Raw genomic sequence first — 23,434 nt, 5'->3', positions numbered from 1 at the left:
TGTTTACCTTGATATTAGGTGTCTAATTCTAGGCCACCAGCTGAACAAGCCTCCTGAAGGGCTCCAAGTGTTACTCAAGGCAGGCAGCTTATAGAAAATGGTTCCCCTCCCACTGTAGGGGTGAGCAAATATTTGTTGAACAGAGGCCTTCATCTACTGGGCCTTCCTCCCACCAAACTTCACCCTCTGCTGCAGAGATCCGAAGGTCAGGCCCTTGGCAGGCCCAAGAGATTTAGGGGGATTGGGTGGGTGGAGGAAGCCTGTGCCAGAAAGAAAAAAACATTCTTTCTACCTCCTTAGAACATAGCTTAAGATCCCAGGGTGTCCACAAGCTCTGGAGGTCTTGACAGCTAATCACAGTTATCTAATAAGGCATCTGAGTAAATCACAGATTCCAGAAACATTTGGCTGTAAAATTTTAGCTATAAAAGGTAACTGGAGATTGGAGGTACACAGGAGAATAAATAAGGACCAGTTTTTCAATTAAAAAAAAAAAAAAACTTTGAAAAGATGCTTGGAGTCTAATTTTTTTAATGCAGTTTAAAAATAAGTTCTAGAAATGGCTATCAGCAAAGAGAACCCAAGGAGTCTGCGCCCCCATCAAGTCCTCATTGTCCTTGCTGCAGAGCTCTGGAGTTTGGAGGACAGTTAACACCATGGGGCTGTAGGAGCCCAGAGTTTCTCTAATAATGAGCTTGGCGGGACTTCATGCTAATTGATCTAAAGAGAGTTTAGAACACAGAGCGTGGGATTGAGACAGTTGTTCTGTTGTGGTTTTTCTTTCCAGAGGCAAAGACCATGTCTCTGAAATCCTCCAGGCCAATCGCTGAACCCATCACTGAAGTTCATTTGGTTTTTCAGCAGATGTTTTTCACCTTTTGGATGGCAAGGGTTATCTCATTCACTGAAACTTTGCTATTGGTCTTTGTTATGAGGGCTGGCCGACTTCAGGAATGCTGAGGGACACTCAGTTGTTAAAGCCAGGAGGCTGAAAACAGTCTCCAATGCTTTGATACAGCCTTTAAACCTTTCATGTCATTGAATACAGGAACCGCCCAGATGCTAAAACCTCAATTACCTTGATTGAAGTTTGCAGTATGTTGTTTAAAATTTGACTTTTTACCTTAACTTTCTTTGACCAAATATATTTCCCAGAAACTGTCTATAGATAATATAGTTGAGAACAGCCTGGCCGAAATGACAAAACCTTATTATCAGACCACTAAATAGCCTTGTGGTTTGTTGCTTTCTGGTTATCTCTCTGGAGTTGCCTATTCAGCTTGCGTTTTTTCTGTATAGAAATATAAGAATTTAGATACTATTATGAAGACACCAAGATAAATATTTCAAAGAGGAGAGGGGGAAAAAGGGAGTGAGAGAAAGCAACTATACATCGTAAGACTAGTTGGAGAAATAGAAACCAGATGGTTATTTCTTGACACAGTGGAGTTTGAGGCAACTTTTACTTTCTAGTTAAACACTGAATTTTTCAGTGTTTACTTCTGGAATAATATTATATGACTTTCATAATTAGAAAATGAATAATGTAAGAATTATACAGGTTTGCTTAAACTTTGACATTTTTATAAAACCTTGGGTGTTCTATTCTAAAGATATTTAAAAGCAAAACTAGTGTGTTGTAAGTGTAAGAGATTATTTTAGGAATCTTTATGTGTGGAATTTGACATCTGTGATGATAGTGGAATTTAATTCTAACCTATTATAAGTTTTACAGTTGTTTTTGCAGATAGTCAACAATTCCAGAAGATTTAGAAAATGTTACCCAATTTCAGTCCTCTTTTCTTAATGACTGCTAATCTTTCAGAAACGTTAATGAGATACTTAGAGTCTCTTAAAAATGGTTGAGGTCTCCAAAACAGTAATTGTGTGATAGAATTGTGTGATAGAGGTGAAAGAAGGCAGGAGAGCGTGAGTGTGTTTGAGTGTATATATGTGAAATGTGTGTGTGTGTTCATACAGGTGGTAGGGGAAGAGATAAAGAAGTTTAAAAAGGTAATATTTACCAAAAAAAAAAAAAATGAGGTCCATGGTGTTTGGCTCTGTACTTTCTTCTCTTTTTGAATCAGTGCCTTAATACCAACCCAACCCAGCAAGGTTAGCTTTCCAGGAAACTCTTGATCTTAGACCCAAGATTTCCTTCTCTTTTTTTGTTTCGTTTGTTTGTTTGTTTTGTTTTTGCCACCGTAAAGAAACTTAACTCCAAGATGGCTGCCCCACTAAAACCACAACTTCACAGATTCAATATGCTTTTTATGTCTTAGGAGATTGTGACCACTTGAGGGCCCTGGCAGAAGTGGTCATCCCTCTGTGGTGTGGTGACGACACTGTCTTTATTTAATTATTAAGACTGGAAAGGGAAATGGCAATCCTATTGCTCATAATAAAATCCATGACTCTGCCATCCAAGAAAACAAAAAAAGCTGTAGAGAGTATTAAAAATCTGTGCATCAATTAGCAGCCTGCCTCAGTCTGGTTTGTTTTGTATCTTGGCTATTTACCTCTTGTTTAAAGAAAGTACTTTGTTGTATGTTAATCACAACTTTAGACCGAAAAATTGTCAGTTGGAGAAATATTTATAGTCAACTGCCAACAATTTGAAGGACTAATTACATCTTAAGGGTGGAATGTCAATGAATACAAGAGAGAAGCCTTAGGTTTTCTAGTACCAACGTCTCATCAGGACCTTTAGAATGCTACTTGGGATCTTGTATTCAATTTTATCAGCAGGTTGGGATTTTAAGCCTGCTAGATTCAAGTTAAGTATCTCTTGGTAGCAGATAAGACATAAATACCATATCCTAAACTCTTCAAACCTTATGTAATTTACTTTTCATTTATTCTTCTCTCCTGTGTCTCTCTTATTCTCATTGAGTCTTGAAATATGCAATATGTTTTTGAAGATATTTTCTCTTAATCTTTCCTATATGTAGCTTTTTGTTAAGTTCTTTTTCCCCCTGATGAAATAGTAAGTATAAGAAAATGCCACTACTTGACCATTTTTTACCTGTAAAATGGCAGCTTCATATGGTTCGATCTAATGTATTTCATGACTGAATATTATAAATACAGGAAAGTATAAATAAGGGCATTAAAAAAAAAAAGCTTAGAATCCAGTATCACTGTTGCTATTTTGGTATGTTTCCTCTTGGTGTTTCTCCCCGTACTGTATTTGTATGTATTTACATGGAATTGGTATTATATACACTGAATCTAGGCTTTTGTATCCTGTCTTTATTATTTAACATGGTGCCATGAGCATTTTCTCCCTGTACCATTCAATATCTAAAAACATCATTTTATACACATGTGTGCACATTATAATCTTCCACATGGAGGTACCAGAATTTTTTAGCCATCCCTTAAATGACTGTTTAATCTAGCTTTTTAAAAAATTATTATCATAATTAAAACTTGGGTAAGTATCCTTATATAAAGCTTAGTATGTATCTCTGATTATTTCATTAGGATGGATCCCAAGAAGTGAGATTATTAGTCTATAGGGTTTCAGATTTTTAAAGATTTTATAGCATTAATCATTTTTAAGAAAGGAAATAGCCGTTTACATACAGACCTATTCCCCCCACCAACCCCACTCATACACTCACGAATGGGAGAACCCTGACAGCTCATTCACCATGCCCTCAACAAAAGCTATTGCTTTCTAGAAACTTCAGTAATGTGAGAAGTGAATAGTGGCTTTTGGGTTTAATTTGCATATCTTTTATCTCAGGTGAGGGTGAACATTTGTTTGATATTTTTAATTGAGTATTTGTCTCTTTCTTAGTTTGTAGTTCTAGGCAGATGTTTAAAAGGAAGAAAAGTGCTGGTTGATTTCGTGAGTTTATTAATATTTTGTTTCATTTCCCTGTCTTGAGGAGCCTGAGAAGCGCCAATATGAAAAGAAAACATATTTTTACAGATGGGAAGGGAGCGGGCAGTGGAGCCCGTGTAGATAACGTTCATTTGCGAGGCTCGACCTCTAGTGATGAGGGCGCCTGTGACTTCAGTAACGCCTCCCAGCTTAGAAGGCTCACAGGGGAGGGTGTTGATGGAGGCCTCTTCTGTATCTCCATGTCTTCAGAGCCCAGGGCCTGCAAACCTGGTGCAAAGCAAGTTGCAGTCAGTGGGTGTGGCTGCGCTCCGGGTCTCCTGGGGTGGGCGATGCTGGGTGTTGGACTCCCCTGGCCCTCGCCACCTCCCCCTCCTCTCACTGTGTGGCCTCTTAGCTCTGCTTTCTGGGCTGGCCTCTGTATGGGTGCTGCTAACCAGGCCAAGGTCAGAGGGTCTATCTTCCTGTGACCCAGTTAGCTTTGTTCTGTGTCACAGCCACAAGCTGTATTCTCTCCACCGGCTAACTGACTGAGAAATGCATGCTGCTCATCACAGGGGAGAAGAGGCCAGAGAGGGGGGCCATCTCTAGAGCTGGAAGGACCCAGAAGATCCTCTAGTTCAGCCTTTTTAATGCACTTTTTGGGAAGAAGACCGAACCCCATAGGTTCTCCTAGGCATCGTCTTAGGCTCAGTTCCTACAGCAGTTGTGTATTAAGCCACTGTGGCGGGATGGAAATTCATCCCTACCGCGAGGGGGTGGACAATTCCAGTCCATGCCCAAATGCTATGAGCTGTTATCAGCATCCTTTCAACTTGAATAGAAAGGATACAGCTGATAAGGACAGAACTTAGAAGCCCACCACACAGGAAGATGGCTTACTGTGGTCTCATTTGGGTTCTCTGGAAAGGACAAGAATTCTGATGAAAAGCCATTGGAGAATGATCTGGGTACAAGAAAAATTTGCAGGAATAAGTTGGCGAAATCAAAATCAAATGACCCGTCATCATCTCCAACTGAGTGTTGTTTCCGATTTCTGTGTTTCTCATAACAAGAGGACGATTACTTTAGTCACCAAGACCAAACTTCACTGTACTTCTTCTCTGGGAAGTTACACTCATTAGTTTTCTTTTTTCTTATCTCCCGCCCTCCCATCCACCCATGCACATTACAACAGAAGGGACTTGTGACTATTTGTCCACACATCTGTCCTGTTCTGCCCGCGTTACTCCTTCGCTCTCCTGCCAGAGTCACTGTAAAACGCCTTTCCTTTACCTGCCCAGACCCCCCGGTGGTTTCCCACAGTCTACTCATTCAAGTCCAGATCGTATTAACACTGCAGAGAACAGTGGCTATTACTATGTAGATAATTTTTTTCTCTGAGAACTTAGTTTTTTACAAAAGTTACAAGCTCCCCTCCCATTTCTCATAGTGTAGTTTGTCTGCTTTTCAGCTTCACACAGCAGGTTTCATGAGAACTCCAGGTCCCTGATGGAGAGCCTGGAACTCCAGATAATTGAAGAGGTCTGCTGAAGGTCACAGAGCATCACGTGGTGTATTTGTGAATGAATCATGTTATTTGCATGTTTAGAAGTCAGTGTTAGTATCGCCATCAAGACATTGCAGTGAAGTGAAGCATCAACCTTGTGCGTGTACGTGTACGTGTGTGTGTGCACATGCTGTGTGTGTGCTTAGTGTGTACAAGGCAAGGGTCACCTCATAGAGCCATCCTAGCCCAAGAGAATAAAGGAGTTCTCTCATTTTTATTATTGTATTTCATCTTCATGCCACCACGCCTTCTATCCTTTCTTATTTATATTTTATGCATTATTTGGTAAACTGGGAAACTTTTGTTGCTATTAAGGAAGGAAATTTAGAGCCTAAAATAGTAGCATGAGCTTTGAAACTAGACAGACCTTGGTTTGACCCTTGAATCTGCGCCTACACACTGTAACCTTGGACTCTCAGCCTCAGTTTTCTTGTCTGTAAAATGGAGACGTTCATATCTACAGCAGGACGGTTCCTGGGAGTGGAAACTAAAGAGTGCCAGGCAGCCAGCAGAGTGGCTGGCACATCACAGATGCTCGGGGAATGGATGATGTTGTTATCTCTCGTGTGCTGCTATTCTGAGCTTAGAGAACAGGCTCTTCCTTCTCTGTGTATAGGGAGAGTTAATGAGGGTAGTGGCTGGGTGGGGGGTATAAATTAACCACGATTTGGAAGATGTTCTTGGTGAATTCATTACGCATCTCCTGGAGGGCATTTGAGCATCTTACCACTTATCCCAAGCATCCTCAAGGGGGAAAAAAGTGATTGACTATAAATCTAGTGATGTAATGAATCAATAGAAAAAAACCCAGCCTAGGAAGCACGGCTGTTCAGCATTCGTGATTCCTCTCCCTGGGTTCCCCTTTAAACCACCTAACTTAGAGCCTGCATGCCATAAGCATTTCTCTTTGGGTCTCCTCTCGTGACTTTAATCTAATTTAAACCAGTCCTGTCGAGGTGAACAAGAGAACTGTAGGCTGAACGCAGACTTCTCACCCAGCTCCGTGTTCCTCGTGTTTGTTTCCGTGACTGTTTCTTCTGTTATGTTAGTTTTGACACTTGTAAGCATGCATTTTCATAACAGAACAGAGGGGAAAAAGCTAAAGTTTGCATTTCGCTTAACTGTCTTTTGGAGTGTTGTTATACACTGAGCACAAAAGTTTTCTCCTATAAAAAGAGACTTGTTGTAAATCCAGTTTGCCTTCTTTCTGTACGCTGTCTACAGAATTTGCTTTCATCGAATGACTGAGTCGCTCAACTCAAGTTGTATAACCAGGTGAGACATTCTCTGAGCCGGGGGTCCTGATCTGTTGTTGTTTAGTCGCTAAGTTGTATCCAACTCTTTGCGACCCCATGGACTGTGTCCCACCAGGCTCCTCTGTCCAGAGGATTTCCCAGACAAGAATATTGGAGTGGGTTGCCATTTCCTTCTCTGGGGGATCTTCCCAACCCAGAGATTGAACCCACGTCTCTTGTGTCTCCTGCATTAATTAGCAGGCAGGTTCTTTATCACTGAGCCACTTGGGAAGCCCAGGTCGGGCCTGGGTTTCTCTTTGGTATCATCGAGCAATGCCACCAAGTCCAGTAGGAATTACCAGCCTGAGATCCTAATAGCTACTAGATACCACATACTTGTCTTTGGAATAAGTGACCGATCCATTTAGAAAACTGAGGCTTCGAAGTTAAGCCCCTTGGTAACAGCCATCTTCCAAGCAGAAGCTTGATAGAAGGAAGCCTTTCTATCAAGAAAGCACACTGATCTGCTCCGTTTTCACTCAGATCAGGTGGGAGAAAGTCTGCAGGCAGGTTCCACCTGAGATGAGAAGAAATAGCTGAACACACGCCACCCAGGGAAGGAGACCCACCAGGACACATGTCCCTTCTGCCAGACGGTCAGGCTTTTTATTAGGGTGGTAGGGTTTTTAAACTGCTTTCTCTGTTTTGTCTTTGAAATGATGGGCTTACTCCAGGAATATATGGGGCAGAGAACAGTCTAGGAAAAGATGAAAAGAGCCGTAGTGGACTCAAAAGAGACAAAAGTCTGCTTCCTGGCTCTTTCAAACCAAAAAGAGAATAAAGGCGGCAGTACTATAGGTACTGTTCATCCTCAGGGTTCCTTGGCACCTTCCACGATGCTGGCTTTATCTGTCAACCAGTGGTGCTGTGTTCTGAGGCCTCGGGTCTCAAGCCCCAGGTGGATCACAGGTAGAGGAAGGAAGAAGGAGCCAGGACTTTCCCTTCCGGAGAGTTCTTTCTTTTCATCTTATGCTCTTAAGAATAGGAAAGCAGCTTCACTTAGTTGCTGTGACTTTTCTTGGAAAGGAAATTTTTGATCAGATAGAACAGCTGTATTTTGCTGTTGAGAACAAAGCAAGGAACTTGTTAAGGAATTTCTCATCGATTGATGAGATCGTTGAACTGGACAGAATTTCAGGGGTCATCTAGTCCAGCGTCCTGACCAGCACAGGATTGATTTCTCCATTAATGCTTTCCAAATGCTGGGTTCTGATCAATTACTGTGACATCAAATTTAGTGTGTAGTAACCAGCATTTTTCAAAAGTGAAATAGAATAGAAAATATTACAGTGCCCCTCAGGATGTGAGGGTAAATATGTGTGCACACCTTCAGTGGGTTGCTGTAAAAACAAAAGAATTTGCAAATGCATTGCCTTGACCTCCACTTAAGACTCTCCCATCCAGGAATTCCTCACTACAGGCCTTGATGGACTGTTCTGTTAACATGAGTATTTTTTTTTTTTAATAATTTTATTTATTTTTGGCTCTGCTGGTCTTCACTGCCGTGAGGGCTTTTCTCTAATTATAGCGAGTGGGGGCTACTCTCCATTGTGGTGTGCAGGCTTTTCATTGCGGTGGCTTCTCTTGTTGCAGAGCACAGGCTCCAGGGTGTGTGGGCTTCAGTAGTCGCGGCTCCCAGCCTCTAACCACAGGCTCAATAGATGTGGCGCACAGGCTTAATTGTTCCAAGGCACGTGGGATCTTCCTAGACCAGGGATCGATCGCGTGTCTCCTGCGTTGGCAGACAGATTCTTTACTGCCGAGCCACTAGGACAGCCCAACATGTGTATCCTTATCTTAATTGTCTGCCCTGCATTTAGTCATAGAATGAATGAGTTACTGTAAGTGGGCTCCTTAGTCTCTGGTCCTTGTGTTCTCAGGATTCTGTCTCTGAGAACATATCTGGGCACGAGCACTGCCTGGACCACTCTTCTTAGATGTTCCACTCTGAGTATTTGATGTAAGGTGACAAAGTAGCAAAGGAAGACATTTCTTATGTGAACTGGCTGGAGAAGCATCCTTACAGGGTGACCTCACAGCACAGCTTCACCCTGAAGGGTTTGTTTGGCTCTGACACGCTCTTCCAGAGGCCGTCCTGACTCCCTGAGACTGGGTGAGGGCCCCGTGTTCTCCTCCTGTCCTTGTCCCCATCGCAGTGCTGACACTGTGGGGAGCAGGCACGCTCCCGTCACTCACACACGCCTGTGCCGTGTTTCCTTGGCCTGCTCTCCTGCTGTCGCTGCAGTAAACTTCTCAAGAGCAAAGAATAGGTCTCGTTCATCATCACAGTGTAAGTGCCCCGTGTGTCCCAAGCCCTCGGAACGTGCGTGTGTACGTTCTGGACTCTGTGAAATAACATTTGCTGTCCTCGGTGACTCAGATGGTGACAGAAGTACCCCTTCCTGGAAGACAGGTATCTGGGAGATAGAAAGTGGGCTTGATTTTGGGAATCAAGTCACAGGCCAAGTGATCCACGAGGAATCAGGGAACGGTCCAGTGGTCACAGCGAGTAACTACGGTGAAAGCTTTCCATGAGGACAGGCAGCCCTTCAGAGATGGACCCGCCATTGCTGCGTGATAAATGCTATCTCAGATTGTGTGTGATTTATGCTTTTACATGTACTTACATAGCCCTTGGGAAGCCTGGCATGCTTCAGTCCCTGGGGTTGCAAAGAGTCGGACACCACTTGGCAACTGAACAACACCGTGTGGCCCTTGGAACAGTCTGGGAAGACAGATGTGAGTGCCCCTGCCGTTTTGCAGATTGGAAAACTGAGGTTTGGTGCAGCCAATGACTTGCTCCCAGGACCACAGCCGGGGCTGGTGTCAGCACCACCTGGGGATGAAAGGGCTCACGCCAAGCCCGTGCTGTTTTAACTCGAGTGGCCCTTGAACAACTCGGGTTTGATTTGCACGGGGCCAGATTCTTTTCAGTAAGCACCTGCTTACAGGGTATGAGCCAGCCTGGCCGAGGCTTGGTTGAACCTGTGGCCGAGGAACCTCAGATATGCATTCGGAGGGACCCCGTATACAGAGGCCTGACTGAAAAGTTTACCCTCAGATTTATGATGACCCGGGTGTCAGTGCCACGAGGGCCCATCATACACACACACCTTTCCAAGTTGTGAAATACCATGTTCTAATAATTTACACTTAGGTCCAATTTTGTTGTGTGCTTCTCTGAACAGCAGCCCTTTGGGTGGTGGAGGGGGGGTGGCCTCCAATACCTTTGATTTGGAAGGCTGCTGCCTCAGGGCTGGGCGGGGACTTTGAAAGGACTCCCCTCCTCCTCAGCTCCTTGGCATGACCTCCTGGTGCCCGTGGGACTGATGTGTTAGAGATGCACTCGTCCATCCATGGTAGGGAAGGATATTACAGGAAGGATGCTGAATACAAAAAGGACTGGATGGGCCACGAGGCTGTTGAGAAGTCTGTCTGCTGGGAGCGACGATGTTTGACATGGGGCTGGAAATGAGGTAGAAGCCAGGCTCTGAGCTTGGGTCCACGAGGTGGTGGGTGTCAGCCAAAGGAAGGAGTCCTCTGGGGATTGGGGGCACCCCTCATCTGGGTCATGGGGCCTGTGCTGTGGGGCATCGCCTCTTGTGGGGGCTGCACCCCAAGTGCTGGAGCTGGTGTGCTTCATCCTCCTGCCCCCCACAGGCTGCTGGCCTCTGTGAGACCAAGTTAAGAGTCCCCCTACATCAATATACGTTTGACCTCAGACCTGTAGGGTCAAGAACAGTTCTTACGAGTTTGTACAAAAGATATTCATGGCTGGGCCTGATCTGTTGTACCGTTTAAGGATTTGCAAAGTGTACTTACCTTGCAGACAGAGGCAGCATGGACCAGCTCGCCTATCCCCAGGAGGACAGTGACCCTCTGGCGTTTTTCTGGAACGTCATTGCTTCTTACCACCCTCATAGTGGATTCTGTCATTGATGCTGGCCTGCTCCTCTGTGTAATGGGTGGCCAGCTAGGGTGCTGTGAACTTAGCTTTGCTTTTAAAGAGCCTGCTGTAGTAACAGAAAGGGGCTGAGTGTCCTCAGACCTGAACTCTGACCATGGTGCCAACTGTATGTGTGACACTGAGTCTGGGAAACCACAGTCTCACCTGCAGGATTCTGTTGCCGTGTCATTTCTTTCCCCCGGGATGATTGTACCCTGAATCTATTTTAAATGTTAATTCCCCATCTCATACACATGTGCACATGCAGTTTATTCAGTGAGCTCCTAATCATTCTTCAAAACCTAGCTCAAACATCACTTTCTCCCACTGTGCCTTCATTCGACAGTGATTTATTGAGCACGTACTATGTGCCGGATGCTGGGGGCGTAGCATTGAACGAAGCAGACCTTGCCTCGATGTTCCCGCAGATGTCTCGATGTTTCCACAAACACATCCTGGGTTTGTGATGGGGTCCCTGTCCTCTGCAGGCCCAGCCTGGGGATCAGAACAGTGGACTCAGAACAAATGCTCGCCCCTCTGGTCCTGCCATTTCTCTGTCTGTCTTGTGCCAGCCCCTAGAAGACGTGGAGCTGGAGCACAGCATCGCGACTAGCCGAGGTGCTGCGGAGATGCTTCTCCTACTACAGTTCCTGCAGGAGCATGTGGATTTTCCATAACGTGGGGACCTGATGGAGAACCATAGGCTTCCAGAGCCTGATCCTTCCTGCCCTCTCCATGCCGGCAGCAACTTGGCTGCTGCTGGAGCCCAGTGTGTGCCGAGGACCGGCACAGTCAGCAGGATCCTGTGATGAGCCCTGGGGAGAGGCCCCACTGGAAGGAAGCACAGGGGCCCCCCTTTCACCTGCACGCGGGGGCAGGCATTTCCTGGCTATTGTTTGCAGGGGCTGCCGCTGCTGATAGTTGCTATTTCCGTCCAGCAGCCAAGAGGGGCTGGAGCAGCTGTGTTCTTCCAGGCCCGCCTCTCCTGTGCTGCTCACCCAGGCCCGCCTCGCGGCCTCTGGGGAGGCAGCGGCAGGACTGACCAAACTGCCTACCACCCCGTTAGCAACAGGAGGTCTTGGGAGAGGAGATGCTCCCTTGTGAAAATAAATGCAGCAGCCCCACCTCTGCGCACACAGGCGCTTTCATGTAGGTTCCCTGTTCACTTTCATTCTTGGCTGGCGCCATTGTCTTAGGACCGAGTGTTTTTGAATCGTTGCTGCTGTTGAATTCATGCACCCTGGCAGGACTCGGATGTGGACACCCTGGGCTCAGAGATGCAGACTGTCTCCCCAAGATAAACTGGAGAGAAATCTGATTCTTCAGAGTTCGGTGTGGGAAGAAGTTTGGAATTGTGTAGTGCACGGGCTGTGTAGGCTTGGTTAGCGTTTCTCATTATGAGCTGAAAGTCTTAAGATCTATTTTCGGTGGCTCATTACCCACCCAGATTGCTTCCGCCGAAGTGCATCATAACCCTGGGTTGATTAAAGATCTTGCCTTGCCCTTTTGGACCAAAAGGTGTGTCTGCGAGATGAAAGCAGGGAAGATAATAAGATGGAGCTGGCCGCTGGGGGTTTCTCTTTTTAGCAGCGTGGAATAGTAATTGCGGCTTCCGAGTCTCTTTATTTTTACCTTTCTCCTGTGTGTGTTGTCTTTAGAGGTCTGGGGCAGGGGACACTGGTCATCATTCCGTAGCTTAAATGCTGTTCTGGACTCTCCTGCAAGTGGTGGCCATCTGGGGAGGGGTCCCCAGAGTCAGTGCCCCATCCTGGCTCTGTGGAATCCAAGATCAAATGCTCCCTCTCTGGTCCAGAAGGGACCATCTCACCCAACCCCGGGAAGGCAGCCCTCCTGCCTCCACCCTGTGTCTGAGTGAGATGAAGAAGCCCCCTCCTCTTCTCTTTCTCTGCAGGCACCGTGACCAGGGTGCCGTATGGTCAGGGTCTGGGAGGAAGGAGGTACAGGAGCCCTGGGGGCATCGTCCACAGCTCACAAGACACTCTCCTTATCCCCACAGCGTGGGCCCTGCCACCACGACGGTCCCCGCGGTGGTGCTTTGATGCGACCAGAGCACTATGTACAGTGTCGAAGACCTGCTGATCTCCCACGGCTACAAGCTGTCGAGGAAGCTGCCAGCCCCGCACGAGGATGATGGCGAGCGGCGCCAGCCTGCGAGGACCACGGCGCCCGCGGGCCCCGGCCTGCTGAACGGTTGCCACGATGGCCCCGCCGCCCTCCCCCGGGGCAAGGCCTCTCCGGGGACGGGCCTCCTGAGCGACCCTGAGAGCCGCCGCCTCGGGCCAAGGGGCCACGGGGAGCGCCCCAGCACTGCCGCAGCTGCCAGGATCTCTGAGGCCGGGTAAGCTCCACCAGGACCCGCCAGCTTCCTTGGCCCCGGGGGTCTGGTAGCAGGTGTACGCGTGCATCCTGGCCACCACCTCTGTGTGGACAGGGCCTGGGAGGGAGGGGAACTGAGTGGCAAGGCTGCATCTTCCCTGGAGCATCCGGGATGCTCGGTGGCACCCAGTGCAGGGTCGGGTGTGTGAAGCCTTCAGCACACAGTGACGAGTGAGTGGATTCTCTCCTGCCAACGCAGCATTTTAATCCTCAGCCTCCTTGTTCCCTCATAGTCTCATCCTGTCTCCTCAGCCAGGAATCATTTAAAAACTCTAGAAAGGCCAGTTCGTGTCAGGCACACACTCCATGCACATCCAAGCTCCTTGTTGACACGTTCCAATACCTTACAGAGTTGAAACACCTGTACGTACCTGAAATACAGATGCGTTCCAATATCTTGTACATTACAGCATTGCGAGATGCTTGTGCTCCCCTCCACTTGGGCAAAAGCAAATCCTCTCTTCTCTCATATTCATGTCATTCCACTGGCCTCTAACCCGTCTTTTCCCAACACTCATGGGCCCTGAGGTGAGCATCTCGTCTCAATACAGCTGCATCTGTGGGTGTTTTTTTACAACTGAAAAAGAGGGTGGACTGGCCAGGGGATGGGGAGGGAGGTAAATAGGAGGGAATTTGGGCAGCTCACTACAAACCCTGCAGCCTGCAGCCAGCAGTTTTAACCTGGAGGAACGTTTGTCATCGCTTCCTAAAGCTGTGTTTGTCTTTAATGCTACGTGGACACTAGGCTTAGGCAGGAGGGCAGCCTCGGTCTACAAGTGGAAGCAGAGGCCTGTGTTTAAGGCAACAAACCAATACGCAAACAGGACAGTGAGTCAAGTCCAAAGGGGATGAATGGCCTCCTATGGTTTCAAGTCACCTGTCTGCCCACAGGGAGAATCTTTCTTGTTGGTTGACAGCCTTCAGGCAAAAAGGGGAGGGGTCCTGCTTTTCCAGGTCAGAGCAGTCAACCCCTTGGTCATGGAGTACTCCCCAAGGGGAGGGCGCCTCTTCATGCCCCATGGAGCAGACACAGGTTGCATTACTACCCAGACCCACCTCTTCAGGGAGGGCTAGTGTTGTCAGCGATGGGGCAGGTTCAGGAGGGATGGAGAAGGACTTGAAGCTGCTCCGTTTAACCGTGTCCTTCAGAACTTGCAGTTGTGTCTACTGCTGCCTTGGGCCCTGGTCTTGGCAGCCACAGTCCCTGAAAAGCCTGCCCACCATGGACTTTGGAAGAGGGGGCTTGTGGGTGCATGGGCCGAGGGTCAGGACAGCCTTCGCTTCTACCGCACAAACGCTGGGTGTTACTCTGCCTCCTAGGCTTCCGGTTCTCTGCAGAGTGTACCTGTACCTCCCACCCTGGATTTCGGGGCACCGAGGTTGCACCCTACCCCCCTGCCCCATGTGTCCCACAGAGCTCACTCCAGTGCTGCACACACAGGGTGCTCAGGATAAGCCCCGAGATTCAGTTCACCCTTCTGGCCTCATGACAGCCATCGAGGAGCCGAAGGCTCAGTTTCTAATGAGGTGAAAAGATGGTGGCCATGGAATCCCCATGAATGTGCCATATGTGGGGTCCTCTCAGTCCGGAAGGGCTGAATCAGAGATCAGGGTTGGGTCCTGGGTGGTGGGGGAAACAGAATCCCCTTTATGATTCTCTGAGGGCAGTGAGGCCCCCGCCCTGTCCACAGCCTGCCCAGGACTCCCCAGGCCCCTGTAATCATGGGGCCTGAGCACTGCAAGGCCCTGCAGCCCAGCCTCTGTCCAACCCTCGGGTGCCTTTCCTCCTGTCTCGAATGAGGGGCTCAGCTGGTTTGAGAGCATCGCTGGCACGGCTTTGTCTGTCCACAGAGTTCTGACAGATCTGGCCATTCGCTTCCAGTTCTGAGGTCGGCTGGTTAACTTGGGAGGTGTTGAGCTTTGGGGTTGAAGGTTGTCTTGTAGGGTAGAGAGAGACAGTGTACACATGTTGACAAAGACCCACGCCAGCGCCCAGCACCTCGGAAACCTGCTGCTGGGCTTCCTGGGCTGAAATGAAAAGACATTTTCCTTTTCAGTGGCCATTAGAGAGCTGGAAACGAGGCAAACGGAAAGGTAGGTGGGAGGAGAGTTATTTTTCCCTTTCAGGAGAAATGTGCTCTGAGGGGAAATAAATAAATAGGAAATAAATAGTTAAGGCTTCAACCTGTGAAGCCAAATTCTCTGGCTCCTGGGAATTCTGAATCTGGATGGATCAGTGGTGCTTGGCCACATCCCAGCCTTCAGTCACTGGTCCTCACAGTGACCCCGCTGGCCTGGCCTCTGGGTCTGGTCGGGGAGGGGTCAGGCGATGGGGCCCAGGAGGTGCTACCCAACTCCTGGGCATCAGGGTGACCTGAAGGCATCATGAGGACTCCCCACCTGCGGTTTCTCGTGAGGTCCTGCACTGTGTCCCTCAGCACCCCGTGGACCTCCCAGGGGTGGCTTGGAAGGCCACAGGGGCCAGAAGGGGACTGGGCTGTTTTATTTTATTCTGGCAGGCTGGCAGAGAGGCAGGCACATTAGCAATGTCATTATAGCCAAGAGCGCGGAGCCCAGGGAATGTCAGTGACTCTGTAAGGGCCACTCGCTCAGTGCTTCCGTGGAGGGAAGCCAGGCTCTGGCTCCAGAGACAGTGGACCTGGCCGCACCCTCGCTAGTGGGGCCGTCCCCGGGCTGGACCACCCTCACTTCCTCATCCTCTCCCGCTGCTCGCAGGTGGGGGATCAGCTCCCCAGCACGGCCGCGCCCCTTCCTGTCTAGGGAGCTGCACAAGGACCACATCTGTGCTCCCAGACTAGAGCCGGGCAGTGATGCCAGGCCACGCGGGTGGGGGCACCATCGCTGTCGTCTGGGATGTGGCTGGAACTTCAGAATTCCTGAGGGAGGAGGATGATAAGACTGATAAGTACCATCGCCTTAGAGTTTCTCACGTATGAGCTGGTTGTATCAGGAAAATGCTTAAGGAAAATAAAAGCGGGGACACAGAGCAGCTTGCTCCTGTGAAACTTGTAAAGCACTGTTATCAGGCATTCTCTGTTTCCTTACTGTGTTCCCTTTCAAATGTTATAATTGAAGGAAGCTGTAAAATAACGTAACATAGCAGAGGTTTGAATCTGAACGTTGTAGCATAATACGCTCTTCTCTGCTTACCCCAGAAATCCCGGCTGAAGTTTGTGCTGGTTTAACCGTGAGACTCGCTTGTAATTATCTGCTGTCATCAGCACAGTTGTGACTGATTAGAGACTCCGCAGTCTGGGAGGGTCTCTGATGTGGGGTCTGGGGAGGCTTCCATCTGCTCAGCGAACATCGTTCTAGGTGGTGCTACTGGACTCAGTAAACAGTTCCTTTTTGGAGGCTTTTTAAGCTTCTCTCAAATCCCATCTTGCTTATAATGGCTTTCCTAAAAAGGGATGTCTCGAGTTTAACATCTGGTTCCATGTATCTCTTTCTCTGTACGGAATAACACTTTCACAAACATCACTGGTCTTGTTCCATCTCCTTGCTTCATTTCCTAAGTGTTAGGCCTTGTTAATTTGACCTCTTCACCGAGCAAAGTATGAGTTGTGTGAGCTGGTGTCTCAGCCACACACGTGAGGATTCAGACCTTCTGTGTCCCCACCGCCTTGTTGTAAACTCTTCTCCTGGGGCACTTTGTTCTTGTTCGTCGGCAGTGTAAGCTTCCAGAAGCCTGGACGCTGGTCCTCTCTGCACACATTGCCGTGTTGCCCTTCTGTCACCGTGTTTTCCCAAGAAGAAGCAGGTTGGACTGTTTGAACATGAGATTTCAGGAAGAACAGTGTGAACGGGTGTTTCAGAATTACCAGGAAGACTTCAGAGAAAACAGTGATGGGAGGGTGGAGCGCTTCCAGAATTAGTGGGAAGACAACAGAAGTGCAGCCTGGAGCTCCATTTGTCTAAGAGCCATGTTACCACCAAGAGGAGACTTGTTGGTGATGAGTTTCTTCTTTAACTAGAGAACTAGTTTAGTTAACAAGCTAAGAAACACCCATATATATCCATAAGTGTGTTAATCGCTCAGCTGTGTCCAACTCTTTGCGACCCCATGGACTGTAGCTCACCAGGATCCTCTGTCCATGGAATTCTCTAATAAGGAATACTGGAGTGGGTAGCCATTCCCTTCTCTAGGGGATCTTCCCAACCCATGAATCAAAACCAGGTCTCCTGCATTGCAGGCAGATTCTTTTCCCATATGGATATGGGAAGCCCATATCCATAAGGATACATGCTTATTACAGAGAAAATAGGAAACCTCTGGAGTAATCTGCCTTACTTACTGGTTTACTGGGTCCCAGCTTGCTCTTCCTGCTTTGTTTGAAAAAACTAAACACTGGGTGACTGGACATCATCGTTATGGATCCTCCCTTAGAGACCGGCTGGAGGGGCAGGGTCTTGTTATGACAGTCAGGACATCGTGGCTTCCTGGTATTGTGAAGGCGCATTGATCACAGCTGAGGAGGGGACGATCCCAGTCTAAAATAAGCCTGCACAAAGACAAACACTCACTCTTTCTCTTTTCCTGCGTGGCCCTCACCCTCTTCCTTGGACGATGTGAGGCAAGAGCTTTGAAATGGATCCTACTCCACTGAGAATTGATATTAATTGGGTTCAGATAGTACTAATAGCTGAAAACAAGGGATTAGTATATTAGACTCTCTGCCAATCAGGTAACATGTATTATCTCATAAATCCCTCCCAACACACTTGAGAAGGAAGACGTTAGGAACACCCACTCGGTAGTGATGAGGAGTCTGAGGCCAGTGGGGGTGAAGCGTGTTGCTGAGGATACTGGTGACAAAGCCAGGTCCCCCTCGTCAAGATGCATACACACTCCTGGCAGGTTGGCCACCTTGCTGTCTGGTGGCATCATCGTGGGTGGTCCCCTTGGCCCTGGGCAGCTGCCCTGTGGTTCACAGCGCTGTTGCCGGTGGGCAGCACTCTCTGGGGACTGGCTGCAAGTTTCCCGGTAGCCTGACCATAGGCACCATCTTCTCATCCCACTCTTCTCTGTTTTGAGCCCTTTCTCCCTGAAGCCTGGAAACCCATCAGAAGGTGCCAGATCACCTGGAGTAAGTGTGGGGGCAGCTGCCCAGTCACTGGGGACGGGGTGGGCTCCACATCTGGGAGGGGAGGGGGGCTCTCATGGATCCCAGAACTACAGCTCTGGGCAGTGATTTATAAAAAGCAAGTAATGACCCCAAACACCCCTCCCTTCTGGGGCATGGCCTCTGACTTAGGTCTTTGCTGCTGCTGCTGCTGCTGCTGCTGCTAAGTCGCTTCAGTCGTGTCCGACTCTGTGTGACCCCATGGATGGCAGCCCACCAGGCTCCCCCGTCCTTGGGATTCTCCAGGCAAGAACACTGGAGTGGGTTGCCAGACCTCAAAGCATCAAAAGGCTCTTGAAGTCCTACCCCAGCGATGATGTGGAAAGCTGCCGGCCCCCACAGGAGGAATCTGTGTCCACTTCCAGCAACGTCTGATTTCATGGTTGTGCAGCAGAGCAGGCTGGCCCCTGGCACCATCACCTCCTCAGGAGGCTGCCCATTCTGAACCCATCTCTGTAGAACTGGACTCAGGCTCAGTTATTCAGACCCCCACATGGGGGACCCAGACTCAGAGCCTTCCATCTCCAGTGTCAGCAGGCAGGTTTCCCAGGTGGATCTGCTTGGTCACCTGTGTGCAGTGAGTGCTCTAGACTGTCTTGCTACCCTACCCCCACCCCCCATATGCTAAAGTTAGCATCATTCATCAGTCCAGTCATTCATTATGCTTCCTATTCCCATTGTTCAGTGTGTGTATTTAAAAAAAGATAATCAAACAGTAACCTCCTGAAATAGTCTCCCTGCTCCTTAATCTCAGCTGGAATCATTTGCACTTACTTAGCATGACATAGCGGCTTCCCTCATGGCTCAGATGGTAAGAATCCGCCTGCAATGCAGGAGACCTGGGTTTGATCCCTGGGTTGGGGAGATCCCCTGGAGAAGGGAACGGCTACCCACCCCAGTATTCTGGCCTGGAGAATTCCATGGACAGAGGAGCCTGGTGGGCTACAGTCCATGGAGTGGCAAAGAGTCAGACAGGACTGAGCGACTTTCACTTTCACTTTTCACTTCATCAGGATTGTGAAAAGCAGGCCTAACGGTTTGCTAGTCATGTGGCCCAGCAGCTGTGTGTCTTCTAGTTATATCTATGCCAGGGCAACTAGCAATTCTTGTTCAAATTGAACTTGGCTGCATAGTGATCTTCGTGCAATATGTTCTCAGACCAGCTTTATCCTTTCTGATGGATTTTAATTTGTGCTATCCTCTTAACCTGTGTCATGATCTCCTCTTGACCTTATAGCTCCCTTTTCCAAAATTAGTCTATTACTCTGAGTCAGAGGGCCATTCACCCAGTTGTAATATGTTGAATATACCACAATTGGCTGAAAAGTAAAGTTTCAGGCTTCCAGGCCAGAGAGCATTAAGAGCAAGTTCTGTAGCATGAGATGGCTGACCCCACCCCAGAAACACCTAACACTGGACTGATAACTCCGAGTCACTCAAAAGAGATGCCCTAGTGCCCCTGCCAATCCAGAAGTAGAGAGCTTCTCCTTTAAGGGGTGGGGGTTTCTTTAAGTGAGACACGCTACATTTATGCTCAGACTCCACCCACCTGGAGGAGGGTGTGGCTTCTGAAGGACATGGCCCCGGTTTCAAGGTGATGATGGGTGGTGCTGGCAGCTGCTGGATTGGCGGGCCTGCTGATGGGAAGAAGTCACTGGACCGGAAACCTCTTCAGTGGGGCCTTCTCCCTCCACCCTGATCTTTACAGGGAAGACGAGACTCCAGAGGCCCCCTGGGGACCCACTTCAGGATTTTGTTGGTGGAGGAAGGAGGGCGTCTCCCCTGACCCATGGGGTAGCGGGCACCCAGCTGGGCTGTGTCATGCCCGGGTGACACTGCCTGTGCTGTGTCAATTCCGTGGTCTAGGGACCATGGAAGGGATAGTCCTGCCACGGGTGGAACCGTGTTTAAAAGTCATGGCGTTGCTGCCCTTCTAAGTAGGCTTTTCCTTTCTAAAAGGATGGTGGGATTTTCTGTTGCCATGGCAAATGTCATGTGAACAGACAGGTCTCATGTTTTTCATCACCAGCTTTTATACCTTCAGCAAGTAGATTTGCCTTTTTTCCAGTAGACATGTTGTTTGCCGCATGTTCCTGTTCCAAAGGTTTTCTAAACACCCTGTATCAGTGGTTTTGTCATCAGCGTGACACTGCTGATAGATCAGGGAGCTGCTCGCAAGTGTGGCTTCTGTCTTCTCTCGGACCTCTTCTCCCAGGAATTCTGCACAAAGACCCTGCTTGTCTCCCTGACCTTGCTGACACTATTTATTTGGGCTCACACATTCGACTTGGCTTCCTTATCTTTTCCCCATCCTGTTTGAATGTGTTCAGCATGTTTTTGTGGATTGCCCCATTGTTAACGTTTTGTGAATGTAAATTTGGGGCTTCCCTGGTGGCTCAGACTGTAAAGAATCTGCCTGCAATGCAGAAGACCCAGGTTCAATCCTTGCGTGGAGAAGATCCCCTGGAGGAGGGCATAGCAACCCGCTCCAGTATTCTTGTGTGGAGAATCCCATGGACAGAGGAACCTGGCAGGCTACAGTTCACAGGGTCGGAAAAGAGTCGGACATGACTGAATGACTAACAAACTAGGTGCACACTAGATGTTAGTGAACTAATCGCTTTATAGTTTTCTATGTCATATATACTTGTTAAAATAGGTTATTTAAAGTTCTCCAAGTGGCCCTGTGTTTTCCTTAAACTGGGATTTTGGTGTATGGTGCAAATGGAAAAAAAAAGTTTAGCCCAGAATGCTTGGCCATCTTGATTAATTACACATGGCAGCTTGGATGAAGTTAAGGTGATGTCACAATTTTCAGCAGGAAGGAAACTGGCCCCCTTCCTGGTGCAGGTGGCTGCAGCCTGTTTACGTGCTTGTCCTGTTTCTGTCGTCCTTTGTTAGTCTCCAGTTGTGTTCATGGCCCAAACGTGGGAAGACCGCACCTTGGGATTTCAGCCCCTCTTGGTATTTAACAGATCACGCATTTACAGGGAAACCGGAATGTCTGTTGAGCAAGTGAGCAAAAGCCAGACAGTAAGCCCTTGGATTTCTTTGGAAGGAATGATGCTAAAGCTGAAACTCCAGTACTTTGGCCACCTCATGCGAAGAGTTGACTCATTGGAAAAGACTCTGATGCTGGGAGGGATTGGGGGCAGGAGGAGAAGGGGACGACAGAGGATGAGATGGCTGGATGGTATCACTGACTCGATGGACGTGAGTCTCAGTGAACTCCGGGGATTGGTGATGGACAGGGAGGCCTGGCATGCTGCGATTCATGGGGTCGCAAAGAGTCGGACATGACTGAGCGACTGATCTGATCTGATCTGAAGGTCTCTTCTGTGAAGCCAGGGGCCGCAGACGTTCAGGGGTCTGAAAGGAGCCAGTCAGTTGGTGTGGAGGGTGAAGCCCGCTCACCGTCAGCTATAGACCAGGCGAGAAAGGAGATTCCCACACTAGGCATCGACCACACACTCTGGATGGTTTGTTTTACTCCCTTAATTAGGTTTGCAATGATTGTAGCATCTTATGAAGCTGCACTTTTGAGTCTTGCCCTTGGGCTTGGCACAGAGTCTAAGACCCTGAAGCCAGTAGGTGCACCATGGTTCACGGTCAGTATCAGACTCGGGATAGGCAGCCAGAGGGTGTCCTTAAGGACAGGAATGTTAGCTTCTGAGCTCTGGATGCCCTGTGCTGGCTCAGCTGAGGGTGAGGGTGGGGGCGATGCACGTGGAGGCCAGTGAGGCGGCTTTCACAGGGACCAGTCCTCATAGAACCCGACCCGAGGAAGGCTCTGTCAGTCTTCAAAACCTAAATGCCCCCAAACACCCTGTGATGACGACAAAGGCAACAAAGAACTTGACCTTCAGCTGTGGGCAGGGTTAAGACAGCTTGCGCTGTGTGTGTGCAGTAAATGCAGAAGCAGTTAGGTGGTTCTGGCAAACGCTTTACCTCCAATCCATTTCAGGCATTTTCTGCTTTTTCAATCCATGACTCAGCTTTACTAAGTGGCTGCTGAAGTTATTGGGGGGCAGGGGGCGGGATGCAGGATGCGAGAAGCTGCCTTCACTTTTTAAGGCAAAGAAGTGAATTCCAAAATAATAATGACAGTATTTTAATACTGTCATTAATAATGATAGCTTTTTACCATTTATTTACCATCTAGCTCCTGTAGAACAGCCCTTCTTTCTGCCTGTGTGTTGCAGGAGTGGGGGTGGGGGTCCCACCTTCAGCCATAGCCCACAGTGCCTTGTCCCCAGGCCGTCACCTGCTGTGGCTGCAGGGGGTAGGCATCCTTCCTGCTTTCTGTACCATCCTGTCAACTGGAAAGTGGACTGTGGCATAGAAATCATTCCAAACCACAAAATGTGGTCTAATGGCACCTAAACGCATAAAACAGTAATCCTCACTAGTAATCACAGAAATGCAAATGGAGACCAATGAAAGATTACTTTCATTTCTCTAGTGCAGAAACAAATGAGCCCTGATGATCAGATGCGGGCACAGTCCAGCAGGACCAGCTGTGCTCCAACCTGCGGGCAGATCGTACAGCAGGGAGAACCTGATCCCCTGACCTGCTGATGCCTTCTCTCAGGATTGATTCTCCAGAGGCTGAGACACGATTAGTGATGGCGAATAGCATTTCTCCTAAGTGTTTTAGAACTAAGCGACACAGATATCCACGTCTTCCTGGTGGCTCAGTGGTAAAAAAAAAAAATCCACCTGCCAATGCAGGAGGCGTGGGTTTGAACTCTGGTCCAGGAAGATTCCAAGGAGAAGGAAACGGCAACCCACACTAGTATTCCTGCCTGGGAAGTCCCATGGACAGAGGAGCCTGGTGGGCTACTGTCCTTAGGGTTGCAAAAGAGTCGGACACAACTTAGCAACTGAACAACAAGAGCACGAATGTCCAACAGCAGGGTGACGGTTAAATAAAGCATGACTCATGAGAGACTGTTCTCCCACTAAAACTGTGCAGCTGAGGAATCTGTCATTATGCTGGTAGAAGTAGAACGCGGTGGCTGATGGGCTTTATGGTCACCTTCATTGGGTTTGAACTCTTCTCCCACCACTTACAAGCTGTGTGACTTGAGAGAGTCATTGAACCTCTCTGCACCTATTTGCTCCTACCTCAGAGGGGTGCTGGCGGAGCTTAGAGGAGTTAGGAGGGCACTTAGTGAGGATCTGGAGGGCTGTCACCGCTGTGTGAGCGTCAGCTGGCGTTTGTGACACAATTGTTGGGAAACATTCACGTAA

The 23,434-nt window shown here is 48.5% G+C and overlaps 1 protein-coding gene across 3 annotated transcripts in view; it reads left to right on the top strand.

The window, feature by feature from the left end:
• JCAD (junctional cadherin 5 associated) overlaps positions 1–23,434 on the top strand; it is a 45,467-nt gene that overhangs the window by 9,492 nt on the left and 12,541 nt on the right. For all 3 annotated transcript variants that reach the window (XM_055544005.1, XM_055544004.1, XM_055544006.1), the window contains exon 2: positions 12,658–12,999. In XM_055544005.1, coding sequence (XP_055399980.1) covers positions 12,716–12,999 — 284 coding nt within the window. In that variant the 5' untranslated portion in view covers positions 12,658–12,715. The remainder of the gene's footprint in view (positions 1–12,657; positions 13,000–23,434) is intronic.

Source organism: Bubalus kerabau, chromosome 13, assembly GCF_029407905.1.
Source record: "Bubalus kerabau isolate K-KA32 ecotype Philippines breed swamp buffalo chromosome 13, PCC_UOA_SB_1v2, whole genome shotgun sequence".
In the NCBI taxonomy this organism is placed as follows: domain Eukaryota; kingdom Metazoa; phylum Chordata; class Mammalia; order Artiodactyla; family Bovidae; genus Bubalus; species Bubalus kerabau.
Note: the sequence above shows the minus strand (reverse complement) of the source record. Positions and strands in the feature narration are given on the sequence as shown.